We start from the raw sequence: 11,090 nt of genomic DNA, 5'->3' as shown, positions 1-11,090 counted from the left end.
ATCTTTGCCGGGTAGATGCGTACATAAAGTTGGTTCACAAAAGCTAAAATATGGCCCAATTATTGTTGCATATATTAATCAAAGCATGAATGGATTAGGAATTAGTCATAAACAATGAAAATTGCTTTCTTCAACGATATATGCGTAGCGAATTTAAATTAGGGTTTAGTTAATCTATGTGCTAAGGCTACAAGTTAAAATTATTATTAGTAAAAATTTTAAATATTTTGTTTTAATAAATACATAACAATTATATTAAAAATTAAATTTTACATAATTTTTCATAATAATTTTTTTAATTAATAATTTAACATGGGTAAACCCTTCAAATTAATAATAATAATAATAATAATAATAATAATAATAATAATAATAATAATAATAATCTTCTTCCACTTCAGCATAATAATCTTCTTCCACTTCAGCATTTAAATTTAGTCTTTTTCCATTACTGTTTTTTTTTTCATTGGGATGATTTTTCACTACTAATTTTGAATTCTGTATTTGTTTCGTTCAAGATAAATGGAGCATGCTACAAAAAAAGGAGGTCTATAATCACGATGAAAAGGGTAATCATAAGTCTATGATAACGATTTTTGACCTATGATCACGGTTTTTTTAGTACCATAGTCTATTTTGTCGTGGTCATAAACCTATGGTCATGGTACATGGACAAACTTGCAATCCCTTTACTACCAGAATGTCATGCTTCCGGCTGCGCCACTCTGATAGCAAAGATATTACAATGACTTTCATATACTTAATAATAAAATATGAGCCTTTAACTCGAAACTGTATTGCTATTTTCTTTGAAAAATCAAAAATATTTTTTCTTTTAAAAAAAACATACATAAATACAAATCACAGCACTTTACACACACATACACACACATATATATATATATATATAAGGTTTTTTACACAAGTAACTACAAATATTACATATGTACATATCATTACAATCATGACTCCTATCCTTTTTATTTCTATATAAGAATAAAGGCGAGAGAAAAACTATAACTATATATATACAACCAGATGCATAGAAGAAAACTTCATAAGTTATCTCGTTCCGCTATTAGAGTAAGTATCTCTGTTTTGGAACCCTCGCGTTAGTGTTCTATTATGTATTATTAAGGTTTTCGTGATATTAATGTTTTAGGATTTAGTTATCGAGGTTGCATGTTACAATTAAAGTTGTTTCGGTTGTTGCAGAAGTAAGCGGAGCTGTGGTTGCGGCTATGGCTGATTTCGAGCCGAGAGAAAAGGGTTTCTTGATATCATCATTCATAAGATAGGCAGCCATCATATGCATTTGTATGTTTTGCTTGAGTGTGCATTGTTTTGGTTTGCCTATTTGTTTAACTATGCTTATCTGCTATTTGCTCTATTTGTTGTATTTGTATCCTATCTATATTTTTCTTGTTTGTATTGTATGTGTGTGCAACTGAGAGATCCCTCATGTTGGTGGTAGTGAAGCTGAGGGTTATTTTCCTAATGTGATGATTTGATTGTTGATTTGATTGAGTTGTTTGCGCAGGAGGTCATGGTTGGTTTCTGTTTGAGGTTTTAGTAAAGTATAAAAAATCAAGCTGGTTCAGCATAGACTTAATGAACCTATATTTGGAACAGGTTGGTCATTCATGGAGTCTAGAAAACTTTCAAGATTTTCTTATAAGAAAAGAAAGGGTTTTGGATTTGTTTTAATAATAAACTGTTGGTTTTCAAAAAATTCATAAGATAAGCGATGATCACTGTGCTTGAAAATAATTTTCTTATTAAATATCTCCTTATGGCAATTCTAAAAATGTGTGGTGAGACAATGTGGTTAGGTTCTCACTCCCCTACAGTTTTACCTTTTCAGGAATCGGATGAAGGAGCTTACGAAGAGTTTTATTGCGTTTTATTTATACGATGTTGTTGTTTTAATTAGATAATTATTCTTCCCCCGCCTTTGTTATTATAATATTGTACGAGGGATAGGAGTTGTATGTTATATATATATATATATATATATATATATATATATATATATATATTTATAAGCTACTTATGTAATAAGTTTTGTATATATGAATATACTTGTTTGTTTTCAAGATAAAGTATTTTTTCAATTTTTCAAAAAAAAAAACAACGATATAATTTCGAGTCAAGAGCTCTTATTTTATTATTAAGTATATGAAGTCGTCATAATAGTTCTTGCTATCAGAGTAGTGCCGCCGAAAGTGTGACATTTTGATAGTGAGGGTGTTACAGCGGCAACAATAGCCATAAAAAACTGCATGCAGTCACAGTAACTCAACCCTGAGATATTAACATCGCGTAATCCTCAGTAACTTATAACAGAATAATAATGATAAGGGTTCTGGGACAAGAGCAACTTACTGTACTCAAAGAAGAACTAAAGAACGTAGTAATAGCAGCTTCAGTGATGACAGAAATCCTCAGCGGCAACTGAAGCAACAACGTAGTGACAACAACATCATCCCAGAAATAGAAAGAATGAAAAACCAAAAGCAAGAACACCCTTACCAGCGGCAGTAGCGCTAACTCAGCCAATTTCGACAGTGTTTTTTGGTGACCACCTCACCATTTTCTGGTGACAAAGGCGCGGTGGCGCGGCTGGTTTCTCCTTCGGCAGCAGTGGCTTCCCCTCAGCTTCGCGGGTTATGACGGCGACGAGCCTGGCTACGACAGGGGCAGAATCCGTGAGGACAAGCTCCTCCTCCTCCTTGCGCGTCAACGACGACTGTGACGAAGATCCCTCCAGTAGCGGCGTACGGTGCAGCAGCGACTTTCTCTCCTCCAACTCGGCAACGACGGATCCTGGCAGCTCTACGATAGTTCGGCAGCAATAGTGATTGGGCTCGTCGCCTCCCTCTTTAATTCACGAGCTCTCTCTCTCTTTCTCCTGCTCACTTCGATAGCAACGGCGGTACCCAGCCCTGCCGACGCTGTCTCCCCTTCTCCTTTCTTCTTTTCTTCCCTTTTTCTCCCACTTCGCAGCTCCCTCTTTTCTTTCTTTCTTTGTTTCTTTCTTTCTTTCTATTGGGGGAGGGGGTTGGTGCGTGGCTAGGATTTTGGAGTGTGTGTGAAGTGAGTGTGTGTTAGAGTTTTAGGGTTTGTTGTGGATAAAAGAGGGTAATGGTAGTTTGGTAATTGTAAACAAAAATTAGGGATAATGTAGTAATTGAAAACTAATTTTAATTCAACAATAATTATATATAAAAATACTAGTTATTTATCAATTTATAATTTATTCACAAATAAATACTCTAATTCAAGAATTAAAGATAATTAAATTAATTTTTTTATTCATAATAAAGTTTAAAATCTAAATATTCAAATTAAAATATATAAAATTTTTATTATTTTTTAATTACTAAAATTTTAAATTTTAAATACAAAAATTAGCCAATTAATATAAAAAATATAATTTTAATTAAATATATTAAATTATAAATAATTTATTATTTAATTTTCTTCAAAAATTTAGAGTCTTACATGACTAAGCTTCTTGTGCTATCAATCATTTGTTATCAATGATTGAGAATGAATCTTAAAATTTGATCTAGTAAGTCCTCAAGATATAATATATAAGTATGGTCTACCCTTTGTTAATGACTTCACGTTGATAAATATCAAATACAACTCTATAATCTTATTCACAGAATTGACTAACACTAAGTAGATTGTAAAAGAACTCATCTACTAACAATACATTAGATATGAGATGAGAATCAACCTTACCCACCTTATCGAAACCCCAAACTTTGGTTTAAATTCTATTTGCAAACTTTACCAAGCTATTGTTTCTAGGTTTGAAAAGATTTCGTTCTTCCTTTTTCCAGTCATATGTTTTCAACATCCATTATCGGTGGATTACTTTTTCTTTTTGGATATTTAAAACTTTAGGCACACTTAAATTTACAACTAGATTCGCTTGAGATATCCAAATGTACTTGGGTCCTTGTTGGTTAGTTTTTAAACTTCTTTTTGAGGTCTTTAAGAACACATATTTTGTAATTTTTTATATACGATCTTCTGATGTCTCTTAAAACCCTTTATTTGAGGTTTCTTAAATAGTCTATTGGGTTTATCACCATTCTATTTTTTGAATCAGAAATACTAATACCGCTTAGTATCATGTCTAAGTTTCTAACTTATAAATATTATAAACATACACATCATTACAATTCCTATTCATCTTTACAGAATTATAGTAATAAAGGTGAGGAAAAACTATAAGTAATATATATACAAACAAAAACAACATAGCTAAGAACATTGCAAAAACTTCATAAGCTTCTTTGTCCGTCTTGAAAAGAGAAGTATGTAGAGAGTGAGTGATGCGTGAGTATCTTATACCCTTTTCTAGTTATTTTTATATTGTTTTTTGTTAGATTTTATCTACTTGTACTTGATTTTAGTGCAAAAATCACATTTGAATGCTACTTTGAGTTTTTCTTGTATTTTTATGGTTTTAGGTGAAATTTCGAGCAGTTTGTAGAAGCCTGGAACAAGAAAGAAAAATACTAGCAACACCCTCCCTGGGCGCTGAACGCCCACCTGGCATTTGGCGCTAGCAGAGGAGCACAAGACCAGAAGCGCGCTTCCCTTCTTTGGGGTTCAACGCCCAATCCTAAAGTTAAACGCCAGCAGCAGCCCATTTCACACCTCTTTAGGCCTCCAAGTAGATTTAGCACTTATTAGCCTTATTTTATTTTTTTTTGTAATATTTATTTACAAACAATATCTTCCTAGGTCTAGCATTTATTATTTAGGTTAGTATTTAAAGGAAAAGAATAGGGTTCAAACATAAACTTCTTCCTTCCGCACTTTTCAGAATCCTATTTTTTCTGTAAGTTATGAGCAACTGAACCTCTTGGTTAAGGTTAGGAGCTCTGCTTATTTCTATGGATTAGAACTATTATTCTTCTATTTCAACTAACGTTTGATTTAATTCTAAGGTGTTATTTTTGTTCTTAATCTTATGAACTGGGTGGAACGAGAGTATGACCCTTTTCTACATGAGCTCTTGTGATTCTCGAGAGAGTTATCTCGCTTGAACTACAGCTTAAAAACACGCCTCCTAAATTGCTAATTACATAAACTAATTAGGATATGTGACATATAATCTTGTTAGCTTTGGATAATTAGGGTTTTTGTGGCGTTAAACTAGTTTTCTGAACTTAACCCTCTAATCGGAATTAAGTGACCACTAGAGTGGCGTTTGATGAAGGTTAGGGGAGATTAAATCACTAAGAGATTAGGGTTTAATCACTTATGGTTTGCCAAAGAATGAATCACACATTGTTAAAATAGTTGGTAAGACATTTTAATCCGGAAAGATAAACATCTCCGAGACCTTAACTGTTTTCTCATCATTATTTTACACCAACCCTTTTGTTGCTTTTCTTTATTATCTTGTTTTATGCGTTTTCAACAACAGCTCCCTTAACTGTTTGCTTGACTAAGTCCAACATGATAACCAATGCTTGCTCAGTCCGACAACCCTTGTGGGATCGACCCTCACTTATCACCTAAGGTATTACTTGAATGACCCGGTGCACTTGTCGGTTAAGTTGTGCGAGTTCTAATTTTGCGCACCAAGTTTTTGGTGCCGTTGCCGGAGATTGTTCATGATTGACAACTACCGGTTGGCTTGTTGCTTAGATTAGGTATTTTTATTAGTTTTTGTTTAATTGTTTCTCTTTTTAATTTTCGATTCCTATCTTATTTTTTTTCCTAATTTTCAATTTTTATCTTAATTATTTTTCTTCAATTACTTTTATTTTAATTTTCAAAATTTTCATATTTATTTATTTTTCCTTATTTTCAAATTTTCTTTGCTTCATTTATTTTCTTTCTGTTTTTGATTTTAAGTTTGGTGTTCACTTAGTGTTTTATCTTTTCTTTTCGAAAATTCTTGAATTTTTTTACTTATTCTAATTTATTTTCAAAATCTTTTTAGGTTATTTATTCATCTTTGTTTTCAAATATTTTTGTTAATTTCTCACTTTATTTTATTTTATTTCTTTCTTTTAGGATATCTCACAGGGAGTGCTCTATACGTTAACATAGAGACTCCCATTTTTTTCTTTATTTCTTGTTGTTTATGAGTAGGAACAAGGACAAGAAACCCCTTCTTAATTTTGATCCTGAGCTTGAGAGAACCTTAAGGCGGCATTTGCAACAAACTAAAGCTTACAAAACCGGAGAGAATCTCACAGAAACCATTGAGAAAGAAGTTGAAGAGACCATTATGGCAGCAATGGACGAAATCCGAATGCTGAAGAGCAAGCAAGGAAGATGCTTGGCTCATACACTATACCCACTGCTGACTTCTATGGGAGCAGTATATCTGTACCTGCCATTGGTGCCAATAATTTTGAGCTTAAGTCTCAACTGGTCACTCTGGTGTAACAGAACTATCAGTTTCATGGACTCCCATAGGAGGACCCCAACAAATTGATATCTAAATTTCTGCAGATTTGTGACACTTTTAAGACTAATGGAGTGAACTTTGAGGTTTACAAACTCATGCTCTTCCCTTTTGCTATAAGGGACAGAGCAAAGCTATGCTTGATTCTCGGCCTAAAGAGAGCCTGGACATATGGGACAAGGTGGTCACTGAATTTCTAACCAAATTCTTTCCACCCCAGAAGCTGAGTAAGCTTAGAGTATATGTTTAGACCTTCAGACAAAAAGATGGAGAGTCCCTCTATGAGGCATGGGAGAGATACAAGAAAATGATCAGGAGATGCTCCTCAGATATGGTTTTAGATTAGACCAGGCTGTAGAGCTTTTATGATGGCCAAGACGCCTAAGGAGGCAGATGAGCTTATTGAGATGGTTTCTAACAACCAGTACATGTACACTTCTGAGAGGAACCCTGCAAATATTGGGACCACTCAAAATAGAAGAGGCATGGAGGTGGATACACTGGATGCCATTTTGGCTCAAAACAAGCTCATGTCCTAGCCGACAAGCATGATCTCTCAGCACTTGACTAGGATGCAAGTTTCAGCTATCAGCATTCAAAATGCATCATATGGTATGACTAAGAGCTACACTCAAGGGGACGTGTGTGATGATGCTCAACCCACCATGGAGGAAGTAAATTACATGGAAAATTCCTCTAGAAATCCCAATAATGATTCTTATGCAAATACTTTCAATCTGGGATGGAAGAATCACCCTAACTTTGGATGGAGGGAGCAGTAGAGGCCTCAACATGGGTTCAATAATAACCAAGGTGGAACAAATCAAAATAGGTTCAACAATAGACAGTTCCAACCCTCTCAGCAGCAGATGAAGACGTCCAAACATAGCTTCTCTAACTTAGCCACAATAGTCTCTGACCTTTCCAAGACCACTCATAGCTTTATGCAAGAGACTCGGTCCTCAATTCAGAACATGGAAATACAAGTAGGTCAGTTGAGCAGCAGGATACCTAAGAGACCTCCCAACACTCTTCCAAGCAACACAGAGGTAAATCCAAGGGAGGAGTGAAAATCCCTCACCTTGAGCAAGGAGGCCGTGCCTAAGGAGGAGGATGTTGCTGAGGATTTGAAGGGGAAAAAGGCCCAAGAGGAGATTGGCAGTGTATTTGTACACACCCCAATAGTGATAAAAGAGTCTAAAGTACAACACCTTCAGAACGTGCAAGAGGAGACCAAGGATGAACAACTTGCTCAATTCTTGGCAGTCTTCAAGAAGTTACAAATCAATATTCTTTTTGCTGAGGTGTTGGAGAAAAAGCCTCCCTATATGGCTTGTTTAAAAAATGTATTCTCTGAGAAAAAGGCCCTGAAGAGAGATGAAACCATAATGTTGACCAAGGAATGTAGTGCACTACTGCAAAAGAAGCTACCTCAGAAATTGCTAGATCCCAGAAGCTTCCTAATTCCCTGTACTATAGGGACCATCACATTTGAGAAGGCACTATGCAACCTTAGATCAAGTATAAATCTGTCGCCTCTCTCTGTAATGAAGAAACTGGGGATCCAAGAGGCGCAGCCCATAAGGATCTCACTAGAGATGGTAGACAAGATTCTGAAGTGAGCATATAGAGTGGTAGAGAATGTCCTTGTAAAGGTTGAAGACCTTTACCTCCATACGAACTTCCTGATACTTGATATTGGAGAGGAAAATGATGACTTCATCATCCTAGGAAGGCCATTCCTAGCTACTGGGAGAGCCTTGATTGATGTTGAGAGAGGAGAGTTAGTTATGAGGTTATGGGAGGATCACGTACTATTTAAGATTTCCAAACCTCAATCTTTCTCAGACAAAGAAGGTACTAGCATGTAGAGCTCAGTGCTCAAGCCTTCGCACTCGATAGAAAGTCATACAGAGCCCCTTGACATCAAACCTAAATTTGGTGTTGGGCATTCACCACCCACCATTGAAGGAGGAGGACCCAAAAAGAAAGTACCCAGAAAATAGAGGAACAAGAAGATTCTTACTGAAGACTTCTCTCACTTGACATGAGAGTAGTCTTCACAAGAAGCCCAATTATACCACACACGGTAAATAGAATCCTATCTCTAGAGCATGTTAAATTAATTCATGAGAGTACAGGGAGGAGGTTCATAATGAGGGGTGAAGATCTGAGCCCCTATGAACCTCCGTAAAGGAGCTGTCAGTCAAGCTAATGACGGTAAAGAAGCGCTTGTTGGGAGGCAACCTAATAATACGTATCCTATAGTTTACTTTCACTTTCTTTTATTCTAATTTAATTTATATGAGTTTGATTTCAAATTAATTTACTTTATATTGATTTTCATAGTTTTCCTTATTTTTGTAACATTTATGATCATGTATAGCACTCAGAACAGGAACAGAAATGCGCATAAGGAAAAACAGCACACCTTGGAGAATACCCCCTGGCGGCGCCAAATGCCTGGCTGGCATTCAACGCGCAGGGGGGATGTGAACATATGGGCATTCTACGTCTAATTTGGACGTTTTCTTGGTAGAGTTTGGTCACCTTGGGGGGTTCTACATCTATATTGGATATCTAATGCCACCAAGGGGGTGAAAAAGAAAAGGGAGATCCCCCTAGTGGCGCCAAACGCCAACCCGGCATTCAGTGCCCAGGGGGAGAGGCAGAATGGGCAGATTTTGAATTTTGAAGCTTCTTTGGCCAATGGATAAACCACAACCACCAACCACTTACCCACTCAATCTTATCCATTCTTTCTCATATCTCATCCACTTCTCTATCTACATTCATCCATCCCATCACCCATCATTCTCCTTGATTCTCTCAACCCACCTTTCACTCCGCCCAATCACCTCTCATCAATCCCATCAATCTCTCTTCCCAACAACCCACATTCAAATTCAATTTTTCCACCCTTCTCCTACCATAACCGAAACCCATCCCACCTCCACCTATAAATATCCCTCACTTCATACACTTTCACCACACCTTCACTACTCTTTCCCTCTTACTTAATCTTCACCATATACATTCCCTTTCTTCATTTTTTCCCTTTCTTCACCCCAAAGGCCGAAGTCTATACCCCATATACCCTATCTCCTTCTTCTATTTTCTTTTCTTTTTCTTATTTTCTATTTCTATTTTGCTCGGAGATGAGCAAAGTTCTTAAGTTTGGTGTTGGACCCTCCACTTTTTTCTTCTTCCATCTTACCTCCATGGCACAAAAAACTGGAGAATCCTCAAGGAAAAGAAAGGAGAAAGCTCCCACTTTTGAGCCACCAGATTTCACACAATTCCTTTCCAAGGCCTATCAAGACCATTTCTATGATGTGGTGAGGAAGAAGAAGATGACTCTCGAGATCCCTTTCAAGCTGAAGGATGATGAGTACTCGAAGATCCTATACCAAATTTTGAGATGGAGTTGGGAGGTTCTGGCCAACCTGTAGCCGAAGTTGGAGTATTGATGGTGCAGGAGTTCTAAGCCAACGCATGAGTAACGAAAAAGCATGATAGAAGTGTAATCCCGGAGCCGAAGAATCGGCACACCATAGTCAAAGGACATATCATGGATTTCAACCCTGAGAGTGTGAGGGTGGCGCTACAGTTGCCAGAACCACGAGAGAACCCTCACTCATACATCTGTAGGGTCAACACTGATCAAAGGGTGGATCCAAGTCCTTGTTGACATTTGCGTACCTGGAGCTCAGTGGAGGAGGGATGCTCAAGGTCGGCCTTACCAGCTGGGTAGGCTTGACCTTAGGCCAGCAGCTAGAGGATGGTTGGAGTTCTTCCAACGTTCTATCATCCCTACGAGTAACTGCTCTGAGGTTACAGTCGAGCGACCAGTGATGATTCACTGCATTATGCTCAGCAATAAGGTAAAGGTACATGAGGTAATTCCTCAGAAGTTTTACAGAGTAGCTGAAAAGCCCACCACCTCTGCGAGACTGGCCTTCCCTCATCTCATTTACCGCTTATGTGCAGCAGCTAGAGCTCACATAGAGGGAGATACCCTGATCGAAAAGGAGAGGCCAATCACAAAGAATGGTTTGGAGAGTGTAAGGGACCCCGTGCAAGGACCACAGTGAGAGCCAGTTCCACCACCTCCACAAGATATTCCAGAGATACCTCAGGGGATGTACTTCTCTCCCTGTGACTACTGGGATCAACTGACCACATCTTTATGGGAGATGACATCATCAGTTGATCAGCTGAGGCTGGAACATCAAGACCAGCCTGCTCTCCTCCATCAGATGATGGAAGATCAAAGAAGAATGATGGATGAGCAGAAGAGGCAAGGGCGTGACATTAAGGAGCTCACGCTTTAGAGGGTTCCCTAGAGAGAGCAACAACCACCATCACTGAGGTGGTCTAGTTTTACTCTCCCTATCTTTATTTTATCTCTATTTTTCTAGTATTTTATTGTATTACCTATTTTCTATTCTAGTTTACATGATCACTCTTAGAATTTCTTTGCTTTCTATTTTAGTAGTTTATTTTTGAAAATATTTTTTCAAGATGTCTTATGTATTACGCATCAAGCTTAAAAAGAAAAATCTCTTGAAAAAGAAGTAGTGAAATGCATGAGATCTTGAGTTATATTATGAGTTATACTTATTACTTTGATGTGGTGGCCTTA

General features: G+C 36.9%; 1 protein-coding gene and 1 non-coding gene across 2 annotated transcripts; one reads left to right on the top strand and one right to left on the bottom strand.

The window, feature by feature from the left end:
• Nucleotides 1-6,674: 6,674 nt before the first annotated feature.
• Nucleotides 6,675-6,783, bottom strand: LOC130971520 (small nucleolar RNA R71). Its single transcript, XR_009082734.1, has one exon. It is a non-coding gene; the product is annotated as a small nucleolar RNA R71 (small nucleolar RNA).
• A 30-nt stretch (nucleotides 6,784-6,813) lies between these two features.
• On the top strand, nucleotides 6,814-8,067 carry LOC130966019 (uncharacterized). Its single transcript, XM_057890767.1, has 2 exons — nucleotides 6,814-6,936; nucleotides 7,537-8,067. Exons 1-2 carry the CDS (start codon nucleotides 6,814-6,816, stop codon nucleotides 8,065-8,067), a joined length of 654 nt encoding a protein of 217 aa, XP_057746750.1.
• Nucleotides 8,068-11,090: the final 3,023 nt, after the last annotated feature.

This window comes from Arachis stenosperma, chromosome 3 (genome assembly GCF_014773155.1).
Source record: "Arachis stenosperma cultivar V10309 chromosome 3, arast.V10309.gnm1.PFL2, whole genome shotgun sequence".
Lineage (NCBI taxonomy): Eukaryota > Viridiplantae > Streptophyta > Magnoliopsida > Fabales > Fabaceae > Arachis > Arachis stenosperma.
Note: the sequence above shows the minus strand (reverse complement) of the source record. Positions and strands in the feature narration are given on the sequence as shown.

What these genes read in the sequence shown, in the direction of transcription:
- LOC130966019 (XM_057890767.1), top strand. Translation starts at nt 6,814, where the DNA reads ATGGCCAAGACGCCTAAGGAGGCAGATGAGCTTATTGAGATGGTTTCT. An exon ending in AAAATAGAAGAGGCATGGAG is followed by an intron (nt 6,937 to 7,536) that starts GTGGATACACTG and finishes ACCTTGAGCAAG; the next exon opens with GAGGCCGTGCCTAAGGAGGA.